The sequence below is a fragment of the Globicephala melas genome, chromosome 10, assembly GCF_963455315.2.
Source record: "Globicephala melas chromosome 10, mGloMel1.2, whole genome shotgun sequence".
NCBI lineage: Eukaryota > Metazoa > Chordata > Mammalia > Artiodactyla > Delphinidae > Globicephala > Globicephala melas.
Genome location: NC_083323.1, coordinates 22,498,347 through 22,524,826, shown reverse-complemented (window position 1 = coordinate 22,524,826; position 26,480 = coordinate 22,498,347). Strand labels below are relative to the sequence as shown.

The window sequence follows — 26,480 nt, the reverse complement described above, 5'->3', positions numbered from 1 at the left end:
CAAATTGGTAAGGGGATTCATATCAGAATATTGGGTGAGAGGAATAATTTTGGGAAAAAGCCTCCTAGTGATTATGATGGATACTCATTACGGAGGGCAAGCTCCCTTCTCTCTGGCTTCTTTCTCTTCCAGATCCCTCTGTTATCTCCCCCTCCCCTTGATAGTCACTAGTATCCATTTTCCTGGAGAAATGGGATTGAGACCACTAACCACTTCCTCTTTTCTTGATCAGTAACTTCTCCTTAGTTCTACTTTCTTTGCAAAAATAAAAATGATTCCTGTGTAGGAAAATATTGTAACCACTCTCAGATGTATCAGATCATGGCATATAAAGTCATTTTGTTTCTCTCTCAGCATCATTTTGGTTTATGTTTTTGTAATTTTCCAGCCTGTGTATATTCCTAGAGTCTTTTTTTGTAGTGTACAGAAGTAGTGTGCCTTTCAGATAATAACGCTAGTGTATAATTATACTGTCAGGTTTTAGTTGTATTATTTTCTCCATTTGTTCTGACGAGTTTAAAAAAGTTTTTTGGAGGGGCTGATTAGGAATTAGCACACAGATTCTTTGTCATTATGCGTAAACAAATTGATTTCTTGGATGGAAAAAAAGCCCACTAGTGTACCAAGTGAAAAGTAATATTTGCTGGTGCATTCAATTAGGTTGGGACATATGAAATTGCTAGTTTTGTAGGTAAAATGGTCAAATATTGTCATTGTTCTGTGATGCTTTCTAATGCTAACCTAAGCCCAGTTCTTGCTTGGTTTGGGTGCTTAAAGACTGAATTGGAAAAATCTCATTACTTGGATAGTTCTTTTTAGGCACGAGGAGGCTTATTTCTAATACTTATAATAAAGTATACACAGTTCTCTTTTTATAAGTCCTTTAACTTTAATATGCAGTAATTTGGGGTAGAAGGAAGGGAAAGTCTCTAATTTTCTTTTCCTTATTGATATATTGTGAAAGGGATACCAAAGAAAAGAGAAAGAACCATGAAATGGACATCTATTTTTTTTTTAATTTTGTAAATTTTAAGAAAACACTGGTGGCATTCTCTTTTTTTTAAAGGAAGTTTAAAATAAATGTCATTAGTGACTCAATACAGTTTTTTCTTATTAAGGTCTCTGTTGATTTTGGATGATGTTTGGGATCCTTGGGTGTTAAAAGCTTTTGACAATCAGTGTCAGATTCTTCTTACAACCAGAGACAAGAGCGTTACAGATTCAGTAATGGGTAAGGATTATTAATTTGCTTTTTATAATAATTCAGTTACATTTAAATATGTGGCATACCAAATTGCTTACTATGTCTTGTGATTTCACAGGTCCTAAATATGTAGTCCCTGTGGAGAGTGGTTTAGGAAAAGAAAAAGGACTTGAAATTTTATCCCTTTTTGTTAATATGAAGAAAGCAGATTTGCCAGAACAAGCTCACAGTATTATAAAAGAATGTAAAGGTATAGTTATTTATTTTGTGTATGAGGGGGTTATAGAGATATTAATCTACCCTTTTGTAAGTTAAGCTAATGAACATAACAGTTTAACACATGAACATCCAAAAACTTTACTAGAATATTTAGTATTTTAGGTTCTTCTCTGATACCCTACATGGATAGTGATATTTTGGTATTCATTCTTTAGTTAAAATAATATTTAACAAACACCCACAATATGTTATGAAAGGGGTAAGATGAAGACATGACCTCTGTTGTCAAAGAATAAAAAATGTAGTGAGAGTCACAGTTTAAAATTTTTTTGGTTGGGATTTTATTTTTTGGCTGTGCTGCGTGGCTTTTGGGATCTTAGTTCCCTGACCAGGGATTGAATTTGGGCCACCACAATGAAAGCATGGAGTCCTAACCACTGGACTGCCAGGGAATTCCCTGGTTGGGATTTTATAAAAATAATGTTCTAATTTGATAAGTAAAAACTGGTGCTGTCTTCTTAATTTGCATTTTTAAATAGTGAAGTTAAACTTTTTTATTGAATATTGCATTTTAAGAAATTATCCTGGACTTCCCTGGTGGCGCAGTAGTTCAGAATCCACCTGCCAATGCAGGGAACACGGGTTCGAACCCTGGTGTGGGAAGATTCCACATGCTGTGGAGCAACTAAGCCCGTGCGCCACAACTACTGAGCCTGCGCTCTATAGCCTGCGAGCCACAATTACTGAGCCTGTGTGCCACAACTATTGAAGCCCGTGCCCCTAGATCCTGTGCTCCACAACAAGAGAAGCCACCGCAATGAGAAGCCTGTGCACCACAACGAAGAGTAGCCCCTGCTCGAAGCAACTAGAGAAAAGCCTGTGTGCAGCAATGAAGACCCAGTACAGCCAAAAATAAATAAATAAATTTATTTAAAAAAAAATTATCCTTGACTCACTTTTGTGATATAAGTATTTTTCATTGATTTTTTGACACTCTAACTATGGAAACTATTAACCTTTTGTCATATTTTTTCCAACTGTTTTTCTTCTAGTTGTGTCTGCCTTTTAATTTCATTTGTAGTATTTTTTTGACACACAGAAATTTAAAATTTTATATAGTCAAATCTATCAGCTCTTAAGATTATTTTTTCCATCATTGTTAATGCTTGGAAATAGTTTCTTGTTTTTCTTTCTTCCATCAAACTTGTTTTTGAGTTAATTGACTTTTAAAAAGTATCTCAACCTTAGGAAAAAATACTTGATTTGTATTCATTATGAAGGTGATGCATGTGCATTTTGAAACACTTAAAAAGAAAAAATAGAAATTATCCATAATCTGATAATTATTAGCATCATGAGAGTATTTCTCCTAGTCTTTCAGGACATATAAAACCTTGAAAAAAATATTGAGATTATAATGGTATATATAATTTTCAATCTTACCCTTTTTAATAGCAAATCTTGAGCATTTTCCCATGTTATTAAATATCTTTTGTTTTGTTTTTTTTTTTTTTTTGCGGTACACGGGCCTCTCACTGTTGTGGCCTCTCCCATTGCGGAGCACAGGCTCCGGACGCGCAGGCTCAGCAGCCATGGCTCACGGGCCTAGCTGGTCCGCGGCATGTGGGATCTTCCCGGACAAGGGCACGAACCTGTGTGCCCTGCATCGGCAGGCGGACTCTCAACCACTGCGCCACCAGGGAAGCCCTATTAAATATCTTTTGAAAATTTACCAGTGGCATAATATTGTGATATACTTTATTCAGTCATTTCCCTGTTATTGTTTAAGATTTTTCACTATTTTAAATACTGTAATGAATATCCTTAAGTGAAATATTTCTTATTTCTAATGACTTCTTTAGAATAAGTACCTGAAGTGAATGCAAGAGTTATAAATATTTTAAAGCTTTGGATAGCATGTGGCAGAAATTCTTTCTTGAGGATAAATTGATTCTTAGTGGTAATTTGGAAATGATACCGTAATAACACTGACTTTTTTTATTTTTTAGGTTCACCTCTTGTAGTGTCTTTAATTGGTGCACTTTTACGAGATTTTCCCAACCGCTGGGAGTACTACCTCAGACAACTTCAGAATAAGCAATTTAAGAAGATAAGGAAATCTTCATCTTATGATTATGAGGCTTTGGATGAAGCCATGTCTATAAGTGTTGAAATGCTCAGAGAAGACATCAAAGATTATTACACAGATCTTTCCATCCTTCAGAAAGATGTTAAGGTGCCTACGAAGGTAATAGAAGGACCAACAATCTTTATCATTGGGTATTGTGGCATATAACCTTTGGTTTACTCTTGAGGATATTGTTACAGAGGATATTGGGAGGATAAAACCTGTGTACCTGAGGGTGGTGGACTGGAGGGTGTAGAAATCCCACTGTTCTTAGTTTCCATCATGGGCTTTGGTGTTGAACTCAGATGAGTTACCTAGTTCTCAGTGGTTCTCGTGAACCTGGAGAAGCATATGACTTCTTTAGAACTCTTTTTCTTTTCTATCTTGATGAGTATTTGAGCTTCTTCTGAAATGGAGATATTATTCAGGGCTTTAATACATGATGTTTTTAATACAATTAAAAAAATTATTTCTTTTATTTATTTTTGGCTGTGTTGGGTCTTTGTTGCTTTGCGTGGGCTTTGTCTAGTTGCGGTGAGTGGGGGCTATGCTTTGTTGCGGTGTGCAGGCTTCTCATTGTGGTGGCTTCTCTTGTTTTGGAGCACGGGCTCTAGGTGCGCAGGCTCAGTAGTTGTGGCTCATGGGCTCTAGAGCGCAGGCTCAGTAGTTGTGGCGCATGGGCTTAGTTGCTCTGGGGCATGTGGGTTCTTCCCAGACCAGGGCTCGAACCTGTGTCCCCTGCATTGGCAGACGGATTCTTAACCACTGTGCCACCAGGGAAGCCCTAACACATGATTTTTTGTCTGTTAACCTCCTGTGTGCAATCCTGGTCATTGTACATTATGGCACATTAAATGTTTAAAATGATTCCTAGGTGTTGTGTATCCTCTGGGATATGGAAACTGAAGAAGTTGAAGACATATTGCAGGAGTTTGTTAATAAGTCTCTCTTGTTCTGTGATCGAAATGGAAAATCATTTCTTTATTATTTACATGATCTTCAAGTAGATTTCCTCACACAGAAGAATCACAGCCAGCTTCAGGTACTTGCATCTCTGTACGTTCTTTTTTTTTTAACTTTTAATTTTGAAATGATTTTAGACTTATAGAAAAGTTGCAAAATAATACAGTTTCTATGCATATACTTTCATCTAGCTTCCCCCAATGTTAACATCTTACATAACTATAATACAGTTATGAGAGCCAGAAAATTAACATTGATACAATACTGTTAACTAATACACAGACTTTATTTGAATTTTGCCAGCTTTCCCACTAATGTCCTGTTTTGTGGTTCAGATCCAATTCTGTATTCTATATTGCATAATATCATCATGTTTCCTTAGTTTCCTCAAATCTAGGAAAATTCCTTGATTTTCTTTCTTTCATGATCACTTTTGAAGAGTACTCACTAGTTATTTTGCACAGTGTCCCTTAGTTTGGTTTTTTTTTTTTTAAATTAATTAATTTATTTTTGGCTGTTTTGGGTCTTCATTGCTGCGCAGGGGCTTTCTCTAGTTGTGGAGAGGGGGGCTACTCTTTGTTGTGGTGCATGGGCTTCCCATTGCAGTGGCTTCTCTTGTTGTGGAGCACAGGCTCTAGGCACGTGAGTTTCAGCAGTTGTGGCCCGTGGGCTCTAGAGCTCAGGGTCAGTAGTTATGGCGCATGGGCTTTGTTGCTCTGCAGCATGTGGGACCTTCCCACATGTTGAACCCATGTCCCCTGCATTGTCAGGCAGATTCTTTTATTTTTTATTATTATTATTTTTTGCGGTACGCGGGCCTCTCACTGTTGTGGCCTCTCCCGTTGTGGAGCACAGGCTCCGGACGCGCAGGCTCAGCAGCCATGGCTCACGGGCCCAGCTGCTCCGTGGTGTGTGGGATCTTCCCGGACCGGGGCACGAACCCATGTCCCCTGCATCGGCAGGTGGACTCCCAACCACTGCCCCACCAGTGAAGCCCCTCTTAGTTTGGGTTTGTCTGATGTTTTCTCTTGACTAGAGTAAGGTTATATATTTTTGGCAATAACACCACAGAAGTGCTGTTGTGTCCTTCTCAGTGCATCATATCAGGGTGTTGACACGTCTAATCAGTGATATTAACATTGATTACTTGGTTAAAGTTTCTCAACTGTAAAGTTACTGTTTTTTTCTTTTGTAGTTAATAAGTATCTTGTGGGGAGATTCTCTGTACATTCTTAAATAGCTTTGGAAGCTGGAGTTTCTGTGATGCTTAGGTTATGAAATTGTTTCTGTCCTCTGAAATGTTTCATTTGGGTTTCAGGATCTACACAAGAAACTAATCACTCAGTTCCAGAGACATTTCCGGCTACATTGTCTTTCACCGGATCAGGAGGACTGCATGTATTGGTACAATTTTCTGGCCTATCACATGGCTAGTGCTAAAATGCACAAAGTAAGATTACTCATTTAAAAAACTATTTTCTTTTATCTCACTTTTATTTTGTCCCATGTTTAGAATTTTCTTTTATTAGTAAAAATAGGGTTATAACCTGTGTAAGTAATTTTGTTACTGTTTTTACCTGCAGGTACCTTAGTAACTGCAGTAAATGAACCACCTAAAAATTCAGTCTCTTCATACCAGTAGCTATCCTTTGTGGACAATATGGATTTGTTTTTAAGTTCTGAGAGGAAATGGAGAGTGGGAAAGTATATTCATTCATTCAGCAAGTATTTATGGAGTGCCTGTTGTGTACTGATGGTGTTCTTCATTATGAAGGATATACCACAGGCACAAAGTCCCTGCTCTCATTGAGCTTACATTCTGGGGGGAGATTGACACGGGACAGATAAATTTATCATATGTTAGCGGGGTAGTAAGTGCTCAGAAGAAGAAAAAAGTGTGCAAGGAGAAAGGAAGTGATGATTTGGCATTGAGTCATCATGATTTGCTGATGGATTTGATGTACATTGTAAGAAAAAGAGAAGAGTCAAAGATGACTCCAAGCTTGTGCAGTTCAAAGATTGGAGTTGCCATGAACTGAGTTTGGGATGGCTGTGGGTCAAACAAGTATTTTACCAGGAGTGAAGGGAAGGTTAGGAACTCATTTGGAATATATTAAGTCTGGTGTGCACATTAAGACATCTGACTGGATATATTTAGCATATAGTTGGATATATGAATCTGGATTTCTGGGGAAAACTATGGACTAAAGATAAAATTTGGGAATCATCAGCACATAGATATTTGAAGTTATGACTACCAATTAACTACTCACAATGTTAACATTTTAGAAAACCGTATATACTTTGAGAAAAGGGAACCCTCTTGCACCGCTGGTGGGAATGTAAATTGATACAGCCACTGTGGAGAACAGTATGGAGGTTCCTTAAAAAACTAAAAATAGAACTACCATATGACCCAGCAATCCCACTACTGGGCATAAACCCTGAGAAAACCATAATTCAAAAAGAGTCATGTACCACAATGTTCATTGCAGTTCTATTTACAATAGCCAGGACATGGAAGCAACCTAAGTATCCATCGACAGATGAATGGATAAAGAAGATGTGGCACATATATACAATGGAATATTACTCAGCGATAAAAAGAAACAAAATTGAGTTATTTTTAGTGAGGTGGACAGACCTAGAGTCTGTCATACAGAGTGAAGTAAGTCAGAAAGAGAAAAACAAATACCATATACTAACACATATATATGGAATCTAAAAAAAAAAAAAATGGTCATGAAGAACCTAGGGGCAAGATGGGAATAAAGATGCAGACCTACTAGAGAATGGACTTGAGGACACGGGGAGGGGGAAGGGTAAGCTGGGACAAAGTGAGAGAGTGGCATGGGCATATATATACTACCAAATGCAAAATAGATAGCTAGTGGGAAGCAGCCGCATAGCACAGGGAAATCAGCTCTGTGCTTTGTGACCACTTGGGTGGGATAGGGAGGGTGGGAGGGAGAGAGACGCAAGTGGGAAGAGATATGGGGATATATGCATATGTATAGCTGATTGACTTTGTTGTAAAGCAGAAATACACCATTGTAAAGCAATTATACTCCAATAAAGATGTTAAAAAAAACCCATATATACTTTGAATAATTTTTCAGTCTTATGTACTTTAATCTCTTGGTTACATACAGTTTACGTTTAATAATCTACATTGGAATGACAGTATTCCAATAAATATCTGTGCTCTGATTTACTTAGCTGAACTTTAATTGTTGAACACTTAGGTTGTTTTCATTTTTTTTTTTTTTTTTACTCTTATGATGCTGTAATGAAATTCTTGTTTGTCTTCACACCTGTATTATTTCCTTTGGAAATTTCTTGAAGTGGAATTATTGGGTCAATGCATCTTTTAAAAACTTTTGATATGTATGGTAGTGTGACAGGATTCAGTTCCTTTCATTTTTTTTAACCTTTTTTTTCCTGATTTTTAAAGATAATAGTTTACTTTCATTGGAAAAATTGAGGAAAAAACTAAGTGAAGAAAATGAAGATCACAACCATTGCTAATGCTTTTTTTTTTTTTTTTTTTTTGGTACGCGGGCCTCTCACTGTTGTGGCCTCTCCTGTCGTGGAGCACAGGCTCCGGACGTGCAGGCTCAGCGGCCATGGCTCACAGGCCCAGCCGCTCCGCGGCATGTGGGATCTTCTCAGACCAGGGCACAAACCCGTGTCCCCTGCATCGGCAGGCGGACTCTCAACCACTGCGCCACCAGGGAAGCCCGCTAATGCTTTTATGTGTAGTTTTCCAGATCATTTTGCTGCTCAGATACACACACCTGTTCTTTAAAACCAGAATGGGATCATGATAGAAATGTAGTCTTATATCTTATTTTTCCTACTTAATTGTAGTTCAGGGTTATCTTTCGATGTCAGTTTATATATAATAGATTGACATAATTTTTAAAGCTGCATACTATTTAATTGTATAGGTACATTATGATTGGTCAGTTGGTTGGTGGATGGTCAGATTGCTTAAGCACACTTGTCTGACTTATTTTTTTAGGGCACATAAGTGTAATTCTGGGTCAATGATGTGTACAGTTTGAATTTTAATACAGATTGCTAAACTGTCCTCTAGAAGGGTGCTCTGATTTACACCACTACCAGCAGTGTATGAGGGTGTTCATTTCCTCTGATTCTAGCTAACATTTTTATCATTCCTTTTAGTCTTTAGAAATCTGATGTTAAAAGATAGTAAATCTTCGTTGTTTCTCTTTGATTACTGGTGAGATTTTTGGCTATTTGTGCTTTTTGTTTTGTGAATTGGCTCTCATCCATTGATTGCCTTTGCCTGTTTTTCTATTGGAGTGTTTATCTGTTTCTTACTCTTTTATTAGAATTTTTATAAAAATATTAAGCCTTCATCTATCATACATTTGTAAATAAATTTTTTTCCTGGTTTATTTTTTGTCTTAAATTTTATTTATATTGTTTTTTACTATATTGAACACTTGAGTTTTTATGTAGTTAAATGCACCACTATTTTTCTTTTCGGTATTTTGCTTTGGGGTCATGTTTATAAAAATTTCCTTAACCCCAGGGTTACAAAAAGAGTAAATATCTGTATCTTCTAGTATTTCTTTTAAATTAAATTAAATTTATTTATTTTATTTTTGGCTGCTTTTTTTTGGATCTTCCTTGCTGTATGAGGGCTTTCTCTAGTTGCGGCGAGCGGGGGCTACTCTTCGTTGTGGTGTGTGGGCTTCGCATTGCGGTGGCTTCTCTTGTTGGGAGCACAGGCTCTAGGCGCATGGGCTTCAGTAGTTGTGGCTCGCGGGCTTTAGAGCGCAGGTTCAGTAGTTGTGGCGCATGGGCTTAGTTGTTCTGCAGCATGTGGGATCTTCCTGAACCAGGGCTCGAACCTGTGTCCCCTGCATTGGCAGGTGAATTCTTAACCATTGCGCCACCAGGGCAGCCCTCTTCTAGTATTTTTTGAAGTTTCTATTTTATATTTAAGTCTGAAAAATCCATCTGAAATTTATTTTGAATTAAGGTGTGAGGTCCATTTTTTGTTTCTTTGGAACTATTAATGATATGTTCCTTTTTGTCCTTAAATTCTAGGCATCTGCTAAGTTTCTCTCATTAGTGTTAGGATAATGATGGTAGATTTAAAATTCTTTGATCTCTTTAACAGTGCTTCTGATCTTTTTTTTTTTTTTTAAGGAACTGTGTGCTTTAATGTTTTCCCTGGATTGGATTAAAGCAAAAACGGAGCTCGTAGGCCCTGCTCATCTGATTCATGAATTTGTGGAATACAGGCATATGTTGGATGAAAAGGTATATATTATTATGAAAAATAAGTCCTTAAAGGACATCTCATTTTGACATTTAATTCTAGGTTTAATAGTGAGGATGAACAAAATAGCAGAGGTGAAGAGTGATAATTTCCTTACTTAATCTTTGATTATTCTAATTATTTTGCTTCCTCTCCTGCTGTGGATAGGATTGAGGTTTGAAAGCTGGGGAAGTAAAGTGTTCAGTGTTTTTTTTTTTTTTTTGCGTTACGCGAGCGTCTCACTGTTGTGGCCTCTCCCATTGCGGAGCACGGGCTCCGGACGCGCAGGCTCAGTGGCCATGGCTCACGGGCCCAGCCGCTCTGCGGCATGTGGGATCTTCCCGGACCGGGGCACGAACCCGTGTCCCCTGCATCGACAGGCGGACTCTCAACCACTGCACCACCAGGGAAGCCCTTCAGTGTTTTTTTTAGGAAAGGGAATGTGTTAAGAAGGTAGCACTTAGATAATGAGATTTTTTTTTTTACCCTATGTTTAAAAGTCCGAAGAGGATCACTATGTATTTGTTACCTAATGGTTGGCTATTTAATTTTAGCTCGTATAGAGAATATTTAAGCCTTTAAAGTGACAAAATCACAGAAACAAAAAAATGTCAGATTTGGGCTCTGGTTACATTTCTAAGAGATTTCATTTTGTTCATAGGATGGTACAGTCTGTGAGAATTTCCAGGAGTTTTTATCTTTAAATGGACATCTTCTTGGACGACAGCCATTTCCTAATATTGTACAACTGGGCCTCTGTGAACTGGAAACTTCAGAAGTTTATCAGCAAGCTAAGCTGAAGGCCAAGCAGGAGGTCGATAACGGAATGCTTTACTTGGAATGGATGTAAGTAGGTTAGGAGAGAAACCAAAGGGAACAGCACTAACTGTGTCATTATTTTTCAGGTAGTGAATAAGTTCACTCCAGGAAGACTTAACTACTTTGGATAGGGCTCAAACTTTTAATAAGCATTCTTACTTATTGAAAAGTTCTAGAGAAGTAACCATAGGAGAAATACATATTTTCAGAGTCCATAAAAATAGATGCTTGCCTATAAGATGACTTTTGACAAGTCATCCTAAATATTAATATAAATGCTTCACTTACTGTAATACAGTATAGTAGCAAAGAGCATTGTTTTTGAAGCTACAAACCTAGGTTTGAGACTCAGTTCTAAAACCTAAGAGTTTTGTGATTTTGAACAAGTTACAGGTTACTCTTCTCTCTCATACGTGAAATAGAGATAACAATCCTTTGAGGTAAGTGCTGTTTTTGTGAAGATTTAAATCAGATATTGGATATAAAGTGATGAGAACTTTGCCTTGCATATAGCCCATATTAAACTTCCACTGAATCCTGATTCTTCTAGCTCCTAAGAGGCCATTCAGTTGTGTTCTTATCTTAGCAATTTGTAAAAGAAAGGGTAAGGCTGCTATCTTTTTAATGCCTATTATATACTATATGCTCACATACATTGTTCATTTTATCTTCAAAACAACCTTATAACGTAAATATTTTTTGCCCTACTTTACAATTGAGAAAATTGAGGCACAGAGAGGTTGAGACTTGACTGAGCTCATGTGGCTTGCTGAATGTGATTTAAACTGTGGGTCTGGCTTTATTTTCATGCTCCTTTTGATAAGTATGAATGGTCGTCTTTTCACATGTATAATTTATATCTAAATTGACCTCCTGGTTGATATCGTCTGTGATCTATATAGCCCTGGACCTTCTTTCCAAATAATTCAGGTTGCCATAGGTGGTTTCCCTAATTCAGTTTAGTTCAATAAATATTTGAGTTTCTCTACTGTGCTAAAGCACTGTTACTAGGTGCTAAGGCTCTCCCCAAGGAGCTTACAATCTACTAGTGAAGAAAGAAGTTTAAACAGATAATTATAATGTGATAAATGCAACAGAAGTAATGTATAAAATAGAGGTAAAACTGAGAAGTGGGTAATTTAGCTTGGATGGATGAGGGATTCTGGTAAGATTCCGTAAAGGAGAGAGTTAAAAAAAATTTTTTTTAATTAAAAATTAAATTAAAAAAAATTAAATTTTATTTTATTTTACTTTTTGGCCGCACCATGCAACCTGTGGGATCTTAGTTCCCTGACCAAGCATTGAACCCGGGCCCACGGCAGTGAAAGTGCCAAGTCCTAAACACTGGACCACCAGGGAATTCCTCAAAAAATTAAATTATAATTTTTCGTTGATTTTATTTTTGTTTTAAAGCAATCCATGTTCCTGATTTTTTTTTTTTTTAAATCAGTGTTAGAGGGATGTAAAATGAAAAGTCAGAGACTCTTCATGTTCCCCTACCTTCTCACTTCCCAGAGTTCACCATTCTTTAACATTTTTTTGGGAAGAGGTTTCACTCTCCCTGGAAGCAGCCACCTAATTAATTGAGATCTGTCTGTATTCTAGAATACTTGTTTACTCAATATCATAGCATTGTGTCATTTTACGGTGGTTTTCTGTTTACTTGTTTTTTTCCATAATTTCTATCCATTCTATAGTATAGAACATTTGGAGGTTAAAATAACAGACTCTGGCTCTAGACCGCTTGGGCTTGAATCCCAGCTCTGCTATTTTTTAGTTGTGTATCATTAGGAGAAAGTTATTCAACTTATCTTGCCTAGTGGTACTATGCATAGCATTGTTGTGAGGATTAAATGAGTGTGTGTGTATACACAAACATACACACCTACATAGGTTGCTTAGAACAGTACCTAGATCATAGAAAGTGCTCAATGAATGTTAGTTGTTGTTTTTAAGAATAAATAGCATTTAGGGAATTCCCTGGTGGTCCAGTGGTTAGGATTCTGTGCTTTCACTGCCGAGGGCCTGGGTTCTATCCCTGTTTGGGGAACTAAGATCCTGCAAGGCACGTGGTGTGGCCAAAAAAAAAAAAAAAAGATTAAAAAAGAAAAGGATAGGGCTTCCTTGGTGCAGTGGTTAAGGATCTGCCTGCCAATGCAGGGGACACGGGTTCTAGCCCTGGTCTGGGAAGATTCCACATGCTGCGGAGCGACTAAGCCTGTGCGCCACAGCACCGAGCCTGTGCTCTAGAGTCCGTGAGCCACAACTGCTGAAACCCGCGTGCCCCAACTACTGAAGCCCGTGCATCTAGAGCCTGTGTGCCACAACAAGAGAAGCCACCGCGATGAGAAGCCTGCGCACCACAACGAAGAGTAGCCCCTGCTCGCCGCAACTAGAGAAAGCCCGCACGCAGCAACGAAGACCCAATGCAGCCAAAAATAAAATAAAAATAGATAAAAATAAATAAATTTATTTAAAAAAAAGGATAAATAGCATTTAGCATTTTGCCTGGTCCATGTAGTTGATATTCAAGAGAAATTTGTAGAAGATCGACTGAATTCATGTTTTAGTTAGTGACTAAAATAGAATTGTGATACTTGGTCTGATAATCAGATGGGCATTGGTTTAGTTCTTGTTCTCTTTTGAACTTTGAGTTTGTTATTTTTACTTTTTCTTGCTGTTTTTTTTTTTCCGCTTCATCAACTGCATTTCAACCTGTGATGTTCTCTCATAGGATGGTTAGTCATTAATAGCTGTATCTTTTTAACTGGGTTTGACCAGGTCATATTCAAAGAATGCTTTATTTTTCAGTACTAGAAAGCTTTTTTTTTTCTTCTGTAGAAAGTTTAGGTTGATATAAACGTAATTTGATTTCATCTTTCAAAGAAATCATTCATGCATTCGTTTGTTATTTATCTAATACTTTTTGGCCACATGCCCATCATTGTGACAGGTCACTTTCCGAGCTTTGAGGAATTGAGTAGATAGATTGGGGGACATATTTTCTTAATCTGATTCTCTAAACTTTGCCAGTAGCTTACCTGTTTATCCTCCAGATTCTCATCACTCTAGTTTCTACAGTTGTTTGTTTTATCAATTCTAGTGAAGTTTAATACTTTCTAGGCAAGGTTTAAGTCTGATCTGCCTTTGTGTTCCCTTTTTTCATTTGGTCTGTTTTGTGTGTGATACCTGTTCAGAGCAGGTATCATTACTCACATTTTACATATGAGGAAAAGGAAACTTACTAGGTTAAGTAATTTGCATAAGTTTACACACCTAATAAGTAGTAGAAGCAGGGTTGCCCTTTAGGTTTATCTGACGCCTAACCTTTTCCTCTTAAGATAAGCATGATACCACTTAACATATTTACTCACAGTGACTGGGGTGTATGTATGTGGAATTCTGACACTGTTCTAATACTTTCCCCATTTTAAGTATACATCACATTCCTTTATCCTTTTGCCTTTGTGAAATAATATCTTTACTAGTGCAATACTTAGTATTTAGTAGATTAATATACAAAGAAAATGACATTACTTTTTTTCTCTATATCTGAATAATTGTAGTTAGAGAAGAATGGTTTTAAAGTGCACATCATAATGGTGGGTGTAGTGTCATACTTTAGTTAGAAAATGAGCTTCATTTTGCTATAGCTCTTTCCTTTTGAAAAAGATGGAGATTTTTTTGAGGCTATCCTCTTATAATGTTTTCTCTGCACATGTTGTTATTAATGTATTAGAGGAAAATAAAAACTGACATGTATTTGATTAACTAGATTTCTTCCAACTCAATGATGTTTGTAGTACGTGACAGGTTGCTTGATATAGCGTAGCATTTATCTTAAAATGCTGCTTTTGTTATATTATGCTTTTTTTCCTCAGGTGATGTGTGCTGTCATTTACATATTGGTAATTTAATTTTAAGAGTTTTGTGTTTTTTGGAACATAACTATGTTAAAAGACAGTTTATTACTGAAAGAAAATAATTACTTTTACTCTTGTTTATTGGATTTCCGTTCATTTTTTCCCTTATATTTAGAAACAAAGAAAACATCAAGAATCTCTCCCGCTTGGTCGTCCGCCCCCATACAGATGCTGTGTACCATGCTTGCTTTTCTGAGGATGGTCAAAGAATAGCTTCTTGTGGAGCTGATAAAAACTTGCAGGTAAACCTCTCTCTTGAGAAAAATTCAAAGAGTCATGCACCTAATACTGTGCATATTAGAATATATTTAAATTCTAAAATTCAAGAAAATTGCACATTAGGAATAGAGAAATGTTCAGATCTCTTGAACATTTTATGAAAGCTTTCTCTATAGATTTAAAAGATATGGTGGTGTATTTTCATAATTCTAAACTTGCCAAGTGACATAGAAGTGCCTTTTACCCTAGCAGTCAGTTCTTGTCATCCATGTGACAGCTAAGGGTAATGAGGAACTGATAACTGTTAAAAGACATGAGGACTTCATAGCACAGTGAACAGGATTCTGATTAAAAAACAGTGACTGTGGGGCTTACCTGGTGGCGCAGTGGTTGAGATTCCTTCTGCTGATGCAGGGAACACGGGTTCGTGCCCCGGTCCGGGAAGATCCCACATGCCGTGGAGCGGCTGTGCCCGTGAGCCATGGCCGCTGAGCCTGCGCATCCGGAGCCTGTTGCTCCGCAACAGGAGAGGCCACAACAGTGAGAGGCCCGCGTACTGCAAAAAAAAACAAAAAACAAAACAGTGACTGTGTAAAATACCTATTTTATCATAGGCTCGGGCATAGATTTCTGACTGCAAATAGGAATTGGACTAGATTATTTCCTTAGGTGCTTGAAGGAATTTTAATTTCTCATTTGTTTTCAGAAAACATGAATGAGTGTTTTTCTTTAAATTGGTACTCAACCTTTTGATTTTGAAGGAAACAAAAACTAGTTAAAACATTTAAATTTAAGATTGCAAGATTATGTTTGTAAGCCTTATTTCTATATGTGTACTTTATTACTACTTTTATTAATTTTGGCTTTTGAGCGCAGAAAGCATATTGAATGAAGTGTTTTCTACTGATTGTTAAGAATTTGCCAAACTGAAGCTACTGTGAGCTCTATTGATTGATTGCTGCACTATGCGGCAGGCGGGATCTTACTTCTCTGACCAGAGATCGATCCCGGGCCCCCTGCAGTGGGAGCGTGGAGTCTTAACCACTGGACCACCAGGGAAGTTCCTTTTTTCTTTTTTCTTTGGGGGGGGGCAGGATGATTTTCTTTTTATGTTAAGGCATACGAATTCTGACAGAAATTCTCATTTTTGCAGTGATATTGCCAAGGTTCATTTCTGTTGCAAAATAACAGTGATAAAGATCTTTTAAAGAAATATTTTTATTGAATGACGGCCCATGGTTAAATAGGTATAGTAAAAAGATTTTATTGTTGCTTATATAGGTTTTCAAAGCTGAAACAGGAGAGAAACTTCTAGAAATCAAGGCTCATGAGGATGAAGTGCTTTGCTGTGCATTCTCTGCAGATGACAGATTTATAGCAACCTGCTCAGTGGATAAAAAAGTGAAGGTAGGGAAATATTTTCCTCTTGAGTTGTAATCACCACAGAATTTATTTTCTTTTTCTGTAATAGAGGGACTAGAGTAAGTAGAGTTAAAGGACTCTTGCCTATTGATCTGCTAACTTGAGGCAAACCAGTTTTATCCATTGTAAATTAATTCTGTCTAAAACTTTTTATTTTTAAGCACAAGCAAAAATGCCTAGGTTGATTAGCCTAGGAAACACAGCTGATATTTATATTTATCAGGCAGCTGGGAAACACAATTTCAGATTAATGAATTTGCCTGACACTTATTGACAGGTCTGTGGGTTAAATATCAGTTGAAATCTCTAAGTGTACTGTGGTCGGAAGTGTTGCTGCACAAAATTATTGTCTGAGATCGATTCCTGTTGTAAAATATATAATTTGTGAAATGCAACCCAGATTTTTTTTTACCTTTATGAGCTGGCTTACATTCAATGCAAAACTAGATGAATAAACATACTAACAATCAGGTTACTAGTCTACAAAGTAAACAGAGAAGAGAAAACTCACAGGGTAATTTTTATCTTTGTTAATTATTCTTTTTTTTGTTTCTTGTCCCTAAATTTGGCTTTTAGCCAGAGTATTTTTATGGAATTTAAGAGAAAGTGAAGTCTAGGGGAATATTTTATTTGATAAATGGAGGGGAGACCTCATTTTGGGCTTTTTTCAAAAGGGGTGTGGAATGCTGAATCTGTTTAGGTGGGGTGGGCCTTAGTGGACCTGGGAGCAAGAAAGTTGGCTTGAGAGTTTCTGTGGAGTTTGCATCTACTTGAAGAGGACCCCGGAGTGTCCAGACTAAATTGAGACTTTGGAAAAATCTTCTTGATAGATTGGACTCTCTACGTGGCTTTACAACCAACCAGTTAATTCACTCTATAACCTCTATTCTGAATCAGACTTGGAGCTGGCCATTCTGTGGTGTTCCAGAGTCAGAGCTATGTGGCTCAAGTTTCTATTTGTAAGAAATTTAAAGCAAGAGGCAGAAATACTTATTACAGAACTTTAAAATAAAATAAACTCTTTGGATCTCTGGAGAGTGCTTTGATAAGATAAAAGAAAATGCTATGGGAGGGACATTAGTATCTGTAAAAGTCCAAAAGCCCAGTGAAAATTCATTAGGTAATTTATTTCTTTTGTTTGTGTGATGAAACAGACTACTTACATAGTAACTAGGAAAATGATTACTTTTTACTGAGAACACTGCATGAGGCTTTATACTACACACTTTCTTATATTACATTATCAATTTCTCACTACAATTGCAAAGTAAGTGTTGATCCCATTTTAGAGATGAGGAAACAGGTTCAGAGATGAAGTCATTTGCCCAGGCTCATATTAACTAATGCCTGATGGCAACAGGGTTGAAAGCTAGGTTTCCCTCAGAATCTAAAGCCTTTATTTTTTTTCACTGAGCCATTTGCCTTTACTTATTTATTAGTACCTTGAAGTCAGCAGAACACTTATCAAATTCTTTGTCATTTGACACCATGCATTGTGTAAGATGGGTACAGGTATCCCCATTTTACAGAGGGGGGAACTGAAATGCAGGTAAATTAAGGACTTGACTAGGGACACACAACTTATAAGTGGTAGAGCCAGGTCCTAGATTGGCTCTGATTAATTTTTCTGATCTGAAGTCCATTATTCCGTCCCTTTTATAGCACTTTTCTGCCTGCTGTCAAGTCATATGAACATGTGAAATCTTACCCTTGAAAAATGTAATGTTTTACATTACTTGCAGGTAGACTTGCAGGTAATTAAAAAAAATAACATTCTGGCAAAATGCTGACATAATTTAGGGAAGGGAGAGGTATTCATTAGTATCATGTCTGGGAAAATCTGCAAAACAGCTCACATTTGCTTTGCCTCTCTGTTTTCTCTTTGAAAATAAGGGGTACTTGTAAATTTTATTTTCTCTATTCTCTTTAGGTTTGGAATTCTATGTCTGGGGAACTAGTACATACCTATGACGAGCACTCAGAGCAAGTCAATTGCTGCCACTTCACCAACAATAGTAATCACCTGCTCTTAGCCACTGGTTCAAATGACTGCTTCCTCAAAGTAAGTGTGGATAATGAGAATTATGTAGATAAATTTGATAGATACATCACAACATCTCCTTTTTTTTCATATATTGTATTAATCAGGGATCTTTTGGTTGCAGGGGTAGAAACTTTCATATTAGCTTAAGCAACAACAACAACAACAAATCTATTATTGGCTCTTGTAACTGAAAAGTCTAGGAGTGTGACTTCAGGCATAGCTGATTCCAGATGCCTAAAATACGTTCTCAGGCTCTAACCCCCCCCCCCATCTCTAAACTCTGTTTCCCTTTTTGTTGATTCAGGCATACTCTTTCTGTGTAGCAGATTTGGCTATCCTTAGCTCCAGGCTTACATGGATATTACAGCTCATAATCACAGAAGAAGGGAAACTCGCTCTTTCCCAGGTCCCATAGTTTTCCCATAGAGAAAACTCTAGTTGACATGGTTTGGGTTACATGCGCATTTCAGAATAACCCTAGCGGTCAGTAGGATGGAATCCTTCAATTGGCCAGGGGTCACAGGTTTTAGCCATGTAGAAATGGGACAAATAGGTGAGGTCAGCTCCACTTGAATTATGACTGGGGCTTGATTCAAGATTCGAAAGAGAGGGTCTGTTATCAGAAAGAGGAGGGAAAAAATGTACTGATAGGAAAAGAAAAAAATTTAAACCAAACTAAAACCAGAAATAGATATTCGTTCCACATATGTTTGATAATTTTTTTAAGATAAATTTATTTATTTTATTTATTTATTTTTGACTGTGTTGGGTTTTCGTTGCTGCATGTGGGGGCTACTCTTCATTGCAGTGTGTGGGCTTCTCATTGTGGTGGCTTCTCTTGTTGCGGAGCATGGGCTCTAGGCGTACGGGCTTCAGTAGTTGTGGCACGCAGGCTCAGTAGTTGTGGCTCGTGGGCTCTAGAGTGCAAGCTCAGTAGTTGTGGCACACAGGCTTAGTTGCTTCGCGGCATGTGGGATCTTCCCGGACCAGGGCTTGAACCTGTGCCCCCTGCATTGGCAGGCGGATTCTTAACCACTGTACCACCAGGGAAACCTGGTCAACAGTTTTGAATAAGGACAAGTTTTACTTTAAGACCGGTCATTCCACACTTGCATTTCCATGAGGACTATTAGGACTTACTTCTTGTGCTTTTTTTTTTTTTAAAAAATCTGATTTTATTGTATTCTGTCAAGTCCTGGATCCTATGTCCTATGCAAGGGTTCTATTCTCTTATTTTTATAAACTTTAAGTTCTTTTTTTTAAAAAAAAAATTTATTTATTTCTTTGGCTGCGTTGGGTCTTTGTTGCTGTGCATGGGCTTTCTCCAGTTGCGGTGAGCAGGGGCTACTCTTCATTGAGGTGTGTGGACTTCTCATTGCGGTGGCTTCTCTTGTTGCAGAGCACGGGCTCTAGGGTGCGTGGGCTTCAGTATTTGTGGCTCATGGGCTCTAGAGTGCAGGCTCAGTAGTTGTGGTGTACAGGTTTATTTGCTTCGCGGCATGTGGGATCTTCTAGGACCAGGGCTTGAACCCGTGTCCCCCACATTGGCAGATGGATTTTTAACTACTGCGCCACCAGGGAAGTCACACTTCTTGTGCTTTTTTTTTTTTAAATTTTGGCTGCGTTGGGTCTTTGTTGCTGTGCACGGGCTTTATCTAGTTGCAGAGGGCGGGTCTGCTTTTTGGTGCATGTGCGGGCTTCTCATTGCGGTGGCTTCTCTCCTTGCGGAGCACAGGCTCTAGGCGTGTGGGCTTCAGTAGTTGCGGCGCATGGGCTCGGTAGTTGTGGCTTGCGGGCTCTAGAGCCCAGGCTCAGTAGTTGTGGCGCACAGGCTTAGTTGCTGTGTGGCATGTGGGATCTTCCTGGACCAGGGCTCGAACCCGTGTCCCCTGCAATGGCAGGCGGATTCTTAACTACTGCGCCTCCAGGGAAGCCCTTCTTGTGCTTTTTGAACTGAGAGAAGCCAATGAAAAGATGTAAATTTGATGCTGCTCGCATGTAATTTGCATTATCTGCAGAATGGGGTTTATCTGGGACTGGGATAAAAGAAGCTAGGGATGGAGTTGGACATAAAGAACAGGACTTAACTCACTGATCATTTCCAAAGGATTTTTATTAAGATTAATTTTGGGAGGTAAATGATTTCTTCTGTGTTTAATCTAATTTGCATAAATCCCCCTTGCCCATTTTATTTACATTTTTTATACTTTTCAAACATACCCCAAAGGAGAGAGAATAGTAACTCTCGTGGTGTCCATCGTCTGGCTCCAACAATTGTCCACATTTGCCAGTTGTATTTTATTCCCCCACCACCTCCCATTTTTTTGGATTAGAGCATTTTATAGCAAATCCCAGGTAACATATCATTTCACCCAGAATACTTAAGCATGAATCTCAGAGGTCTAAAACATAAATACCATGCCATTATCATACCTAACATAATAAACAGTAATTTCATAATATACCTCGTCCATGTTCTTTTTTCCTTATTAGTCTCAAAGCATATCTTTCTACCATATATTTATTGGAGTCAGAATCCAAACTTCAAGTGGCATTTGGTTGATATGTCTCTTAAATCTTTTATTCTTTAAATGTTCCCCTTCCCGTCTATCTCTTTTTTTATGCCATTGATTTGTTAGAAAAATTGAGTCATTTATCCTGTGGAATGTCCCACCTTCTGGATTTGGTTGATTGTTTCCAGGAAGGTTGTTTAACTTGCTCTTCTAATCCCTTATGTTTCCCGTCAAATGTATTTATATCTATCTTTGCAGTCTTTGTATTTTTGAGTCATTTTTTAAGAGCGTTAATAGATTTTATCCTAGTTAGTAGACTCTAGGTTTGCATAGGGAAATCTTAGAAATGACTATTTTTAGAGTTGGATAACTTAGCATCTAAAAAAATTGGGCAGTTTATTTTACATATTACTTGTTATACAGCTGAGTAAAATAATAATGATTTCAAACTACTTTGTTAAAATAGGCAGTAATTGTTTAGCTAGTTTAGTGCTCAGACTGAAGCCTAGATAAACCTTCAAGTCCCTTAGTAGATTTAGGTGCTGATCTAAGGACTGCCCCATTACTTGTTAATCACAAGTTCACCTTTGTGTTTGACACCTTTGTCAAACTGTGAATGGAACGCTTCCTGTAACTGAAAAAGCTTAATTGGGAGGGAAGGAAGAACTTCACATGATTTCTAACTTTTCCCCATTCAGTGCTAGTTTTTCAGTTATCTTTTTATCTTTCTCAAATAGCTCTGGGCTCTGAATCAAAAAGAATGTCGAAATACCATGTTTGGCCATACAAATTCAGTCAATCACTGCAGATTTTCACCAGATGATAAGCTTTTGGCTAGTTGTTCAGCTGATGGAACATTAAAGGTATGCTTTTGTTCATTGTTAAAATGGGTTGTAAATAATTTTATTGTTTTACGGAAAGAGGTTTCTGTTTTTCACATTTCTACAGAAAGCTTCTTCCTTCAACTTCCAGGAGCATATTTAATATAACTGTAATTGGTTGTCATAATGATTGCTTATTAATGGTTTACTACCTTATGCTTTAAAGTTCATATAATTTTAATTCTTAATTTTTAAGCATGTATTTCGTTTATGGTTTCATAAAATCTTTTGAGATCTATGGGATCAAATTTGTAAAGGTCCTGCTTTTATTTATCATTCATTTATTCTGCCTTTTATGTTCCTGTATTCCTGTTTTTGCGAAATCTTATGGGGGAAAACTCAGAGCTAGGGAAAAAAGCTTATTCAGCCTCCTGAAATTTATAGTCTTTAAAAAAACTGAATTCTTCTTCCTTAAATCTCCACCTTACTTCTCAATAAGAACCTATGCCATTTTCTTTTCTTTTCTTTTTTTTTTTTGGCAGTACGTGGGCCTCTCCTGTTGCGGAGCACAGGCTCTGGACGCGCAGGCTCAGTGGCCATGGCTCACGGGCCCAGCCGCTCTGCGGCATGTGGGATCTTCCCGGACCGGGGCACGAACCCGTGTCCCCTGCATCGGCAGGTGGACTCTCAACCACTGCGCCACCAGGGAAGCCCCCTATGCCACTTTCTTATTCCTCTCTCCTGTCATTCTGGTCTCCTGTTTATTGATTCTCCTTTCTTTGGTGTTAAATCCAATCCATCTTTGACTTCCTCATCTCTTGGTCTACCTTTTCCCCTCCCATTCTGTAGCGTTTGCTCTGGTTTATGCTGTTATACCCTCATGTGTGATAGCAGCCTTCTAAGATATACTCCTCATCCTTCCTTATCCCAATATGTAGATGCTAGATTAACTCTCTACCTCTGTTTTCATCTTGCCGTTTTTAGCTGGAACACATATGTACCAAATTCTAAACTGTGGTAAACCCAGGCTCATCAGGCACACCTCTAAGGCTCTTCACTTTCCATCATTCTGCTACCTCTGATCCTGTCCAGTACATTAATTGTCACTTCTGGGCAAGATAATTTTGGGGGCTTATTTCAGCTACTGTCCCTATATATGTTTCATTAGTCTTTTTTGGAATTTTTTTGGCCTCCAATTCACTTGTCTGTAGTTTTTAATGACCCTCAAAACTTTATAAATTTTAAAAATAAATGCAAAGCCTTCTTCAGAAGGTGTTCTCTTATGACATCCATCCATCTGGTTCTGAGAACAAATATATACATATCTACTATATACCTGTATCTATATATATCGATAGATGGAAGCTGCTTGGTCTTCTGGTTTCCACTTATAAATTTGTTATAGGAATTTTATGGGTAGAATTCTACTTGATATAATTTCCTGACATCTAGTATGTTGGAGCATTCTTAGAATATTCAGCCAAATGGATCTGGCCTCTATGACATATTCTCTACAAATATCAAATATCTGTCTCTTCTTTGGGATGACCATATCAGAGGAGGCTCAGTGAAGGCAACCCTCTTCTGAAAGATTCTTCTAGTCCTATGAGCTTGTTATTTCTTGGTTTTTACTAAGTGAATGACTTCAGAAGGCATTTTATATCTCAAGGAAGGTTCTCCTTTTACCTTATCTCCATTGCTAATGCAAGTTCTGGGAAGATTCCATTATTATTAGTTTGCTTAATGTTGAAGAAAGTTGTGAAACCAGGCCATTTATCTGTTCTACAGGTTTGAGCTGTGTAACTCTACTGGGCCTTCTTTGCTGCCATTTGTTTCCTGAACTGAATTCATCATAGTGCCTGTTCCAAACCTTTTCTGCTGTTCTTAAGCCCCTAACAATGTCACTGTATCTCTTTCATTCTATGGAGATAACCTTACCTCATACCTATTCAGAAGGTTGACACCACCCAAGAGCTCCCTGCCATGAGTCCTCTCAAAAATTGCCATAAGAAGTCTCTACTCCCCTTTTGTTTCTCATCTCAGTGCCCAGGAAGTCCTCTGCTTGTGCCTACTGTTCCTTTTTTTCCTTCTTCCCCTGAGACCTTGCCTCATTGGTTATTTCCTCTCGATGTTGCATCTTTAGTTTTTTTTTCTCTTTTGAATCCTTTCCCACAGCCTACAGATGTTCTTGGCCCTTCCTAAGCATTATACAACCAAAAAGTGAAAAACCTTTGATTCTTCCTTGACTGTGTTATCCTCTGAAAGAGTCATTCAGTTTTTCTTTTTGATTAGACCTTTATGACTAGACTTCTTAAGTCACCTATACTTGCCTCAACCTTCTGACTACTTATTCATTACTTAACCCTTTTTTAGCTTGGTCCTGTCTTCCCTGTATTCCCTTGAAGAGTAAAATCCAGTTTTATTTTGTTTTCGTTCTTTTTGTTGTAAAATCTAATGCTCTTTGGATGAGTGTGGAATCCGGTATTTTTCTTTATCCAGTCCTTATTCTTTTGGTTGTATTACACCCCCTTCTGTTTCCTTTTTGAAACTCTACTCGTTTGACATGAATGTTTTCTTCTTTCTCTTTCTGTGTCTCTAACCTCTTCTTTAACTCTTTTTCCTGCCCATTAAAATATAGCTGTTTCCTCAAGATTCTAATCTTGACTACCTACCTCCATCACCTTTCTTCCGTCCCAGTTCAGCTGGTCTTGTGGCTTCAGTTCTTCTCCCTTCTGTGAGTGACTTTCAGATGTGTTCTCTCCAGCCCTCATTTCTCTTATGTGCTGTGTCCTGCATCTTTAACTGCCTGCTCACTGCTGTCACTTAGATAATATGCCGGACCTCAAACTTACTGTGCTCCAAACTGAACTCTTCATTTTTTCTTCCCCAAACTTCCTATATGTTTCAGGATTTTGATTAGATCAGTGTTTAGGATTTTTACATCATTGTGACTGATCACAGTTGGGCCATGTAGTATATGTTGATTTTTTCCCCCTTTCCTGTACAACACTTGGTTTTCTTTGGGATTAAAGATGTTGTATATTTAACAGTGAAGCTTTGTTTTTTTCATTTGTTTAATTTTTTTTTAAAGGTTGACATTTATTTTTTAATTTTTAAAATTTATTTATTATTTATTTATTTTTGGCTGCATTGGGTCTTCATTGCTGCGCACAGGCTTTCTCTAGTTGCGGCCAGCGGGGGCTACTCTTTGTTGTGAAGTGCCGACTTCTCACCGCAGTGGCTTCTCTTGTTGTGGAGCACGGGCTCTGGGTGCGGGCTTCAGTAGTTGTGGCTTGCGGGCTCTAGAGCACAGGCTCAGGAGTTGTGGCTCGTGGGCTTAGTTGCTCTGTGGCATGTGAGATCTTCCCGGACCAGGGCTCGAACCCGTGTCCCCTACATTGGCAGGCGGATTCTTAACCACTGCACCACCAGGGAAGCCCAAAGGTTGACATTTATTTATTTAAATTTATTTATTTTGGCTGAGCCAGGTCTTAGTTGCAGCACACGGACTTATTTGTTGTGCATGCGAACTCTTAATTGCGACAGGCATGCGGGATCTAGTTCCCCAACCAGGGATTGAACTCTGGCCCCCTACATTGGGAGCGTGGAATCTTCCCACTGGACCACCAGGGAAGTCCCCCTATTATTTTTTAAATGTGCATACCACTAATTCACCTTCAAACTATCCCTTGCCTAAGTTCTTTCTTAAATAATTTAAATGTATCAGGTATTTGATTTGACATTTTCTCTTCTTAGAAATAACTTTCTTAGAGGGTTCTACCTTGCTCCATTATGATTGGTGGTACTATTCCCAGTGTTCAGCTGCCATCCTGGGAGTTCCTTTTGCTTTTTTCTTGAGTTGAGACCCTTGTTTCCTGAATTTCTTGGTTTACCCTCTCCGCTTGGTGGAAAATCTCCTCTAGCTTTCTAAGAAAGAATCTCTGGGAGGTAAAGTTTTGAGAACTTGTCTGTCTAAAAGTGTCTTTCTTCTAGCTTCATACTTAATTTATATGTATATATATATATATATATATTTTTTTTTTTTTCAGTACGTGGGCCTCTCACTGTTGTGGCCTCTCCCATTGCGGAGCACAGGCTCTGGGCGCGCAGGCTCAGCGGCCATGGCTCATGGGCCCAGCCGCTCCGCGGCATGTGAGATCTTCCTGGACCAGGGCACGAACCCGTGTCCCCTGCATCAGCAGGTGGATTCTCAACCACTGCGCCACCAAGGAAACCCATTAATTTATATTTTTGACTGCATACAGAAGAAAGTAATTTTTCCTTAGAATTTTGGAGACATTGCTTGCTCTCTTGTCTTCTAGCTTCCAAAGTTTCTCTTGAGATGTTTGATGCCATTCTGATTCGTATGTGATCTATTTTCCTGTCTTGAAACTTTTAAGATCTTTTTTTATTCCCAGTATTTTAAAAAATTAATGATAATGTGCCTTGGTGTGGGTTTGTCTTCATTTATTGTGCTTGGCACTCGATAGCCTCTTTCAATTTGGAAATTCATGTCCTTCAGTTCTGGAGGTTTCCTTTAATTATTTGACTTATTCTTCTCTAGTTTCTCTTTCTAGAATGTCTATTAGGGATGTTTTCTTATTTTTCTCTTTTCTTCATCCATTTGTCCTACTTTTTGGAAGATTTATTTAGCTTTATTTTTCACTCCTTCTATTGTGTTTTTAATTTCTGCTATCATATTTTTAAGTGTACCCATTCTTATGATCAGTTTCTTTTTTAATATTATTCTTTTTTCGTGGGTACAATACCTTTTATATTTTTGTGGGTATTAGTAATAGTTTTTTTTTAAGTTTTCATATTCTTTTATAGTTGCTATTTTTTCTGTTTGTTGGTTTTGGTTTCTGTCTGCACTTGAGAGCTATATCTTACTTGCCTGATCCTTGGATAT

At 38.0% G+C, this 26,480-nt stretch overlaps 1 protein-coding gene across 1 annotated transcript in view; it reads left to right on the top strand.

The window, feature by feature from the left end:
- The window catches only part of APAF1 (apoptotic peptidase activating factor 1), a 91,346-nt gene that overhangs the window by 22,732 nt on the left and 42,134 nt on the right, over positions 1-26,480 (top strand). Inside the window, exons 6-16 of the mRNA XM_030856322.2 lie at positions 1,119-1,231; positions 1,323-1,454; positions 3,433-3,671; positions 4,426-4,593; positions 5,833-5,964; positions 9,699-9,812; positions 10,472-10,656; positions 14,668-14,794; positions 16,053-16,178; positions 18,124-18,255; positions 21,488-21,613. Coding sequence (XP_030712182.1) covers positions 1,119-1,231; positions 1,323-1,454; positions 3,433-3,671; positions 4,426-4,593; positions 5,833-5,964; positions 9,699-9,812; positions 10,472-10,656; positions 14,668-14,794; positions 16,053-16,178; positions 18,124-18,255; positions 21,488-21,613 — 1,594 coding nt within the window. The remainder of the gene's footprint in view (positions 1-1,118; positions 1,232-1,322; positions 1,455-3,432; positions 3,672-4,425; positions 4,594-5,832; positions 5,965-9,698; positions 9,813-10,471; positions 10,657-14,667; positions 14,795-16,052; positions 16,179-18,123; positions 18,256-21,487; positions 21,614-26,480) is intronic.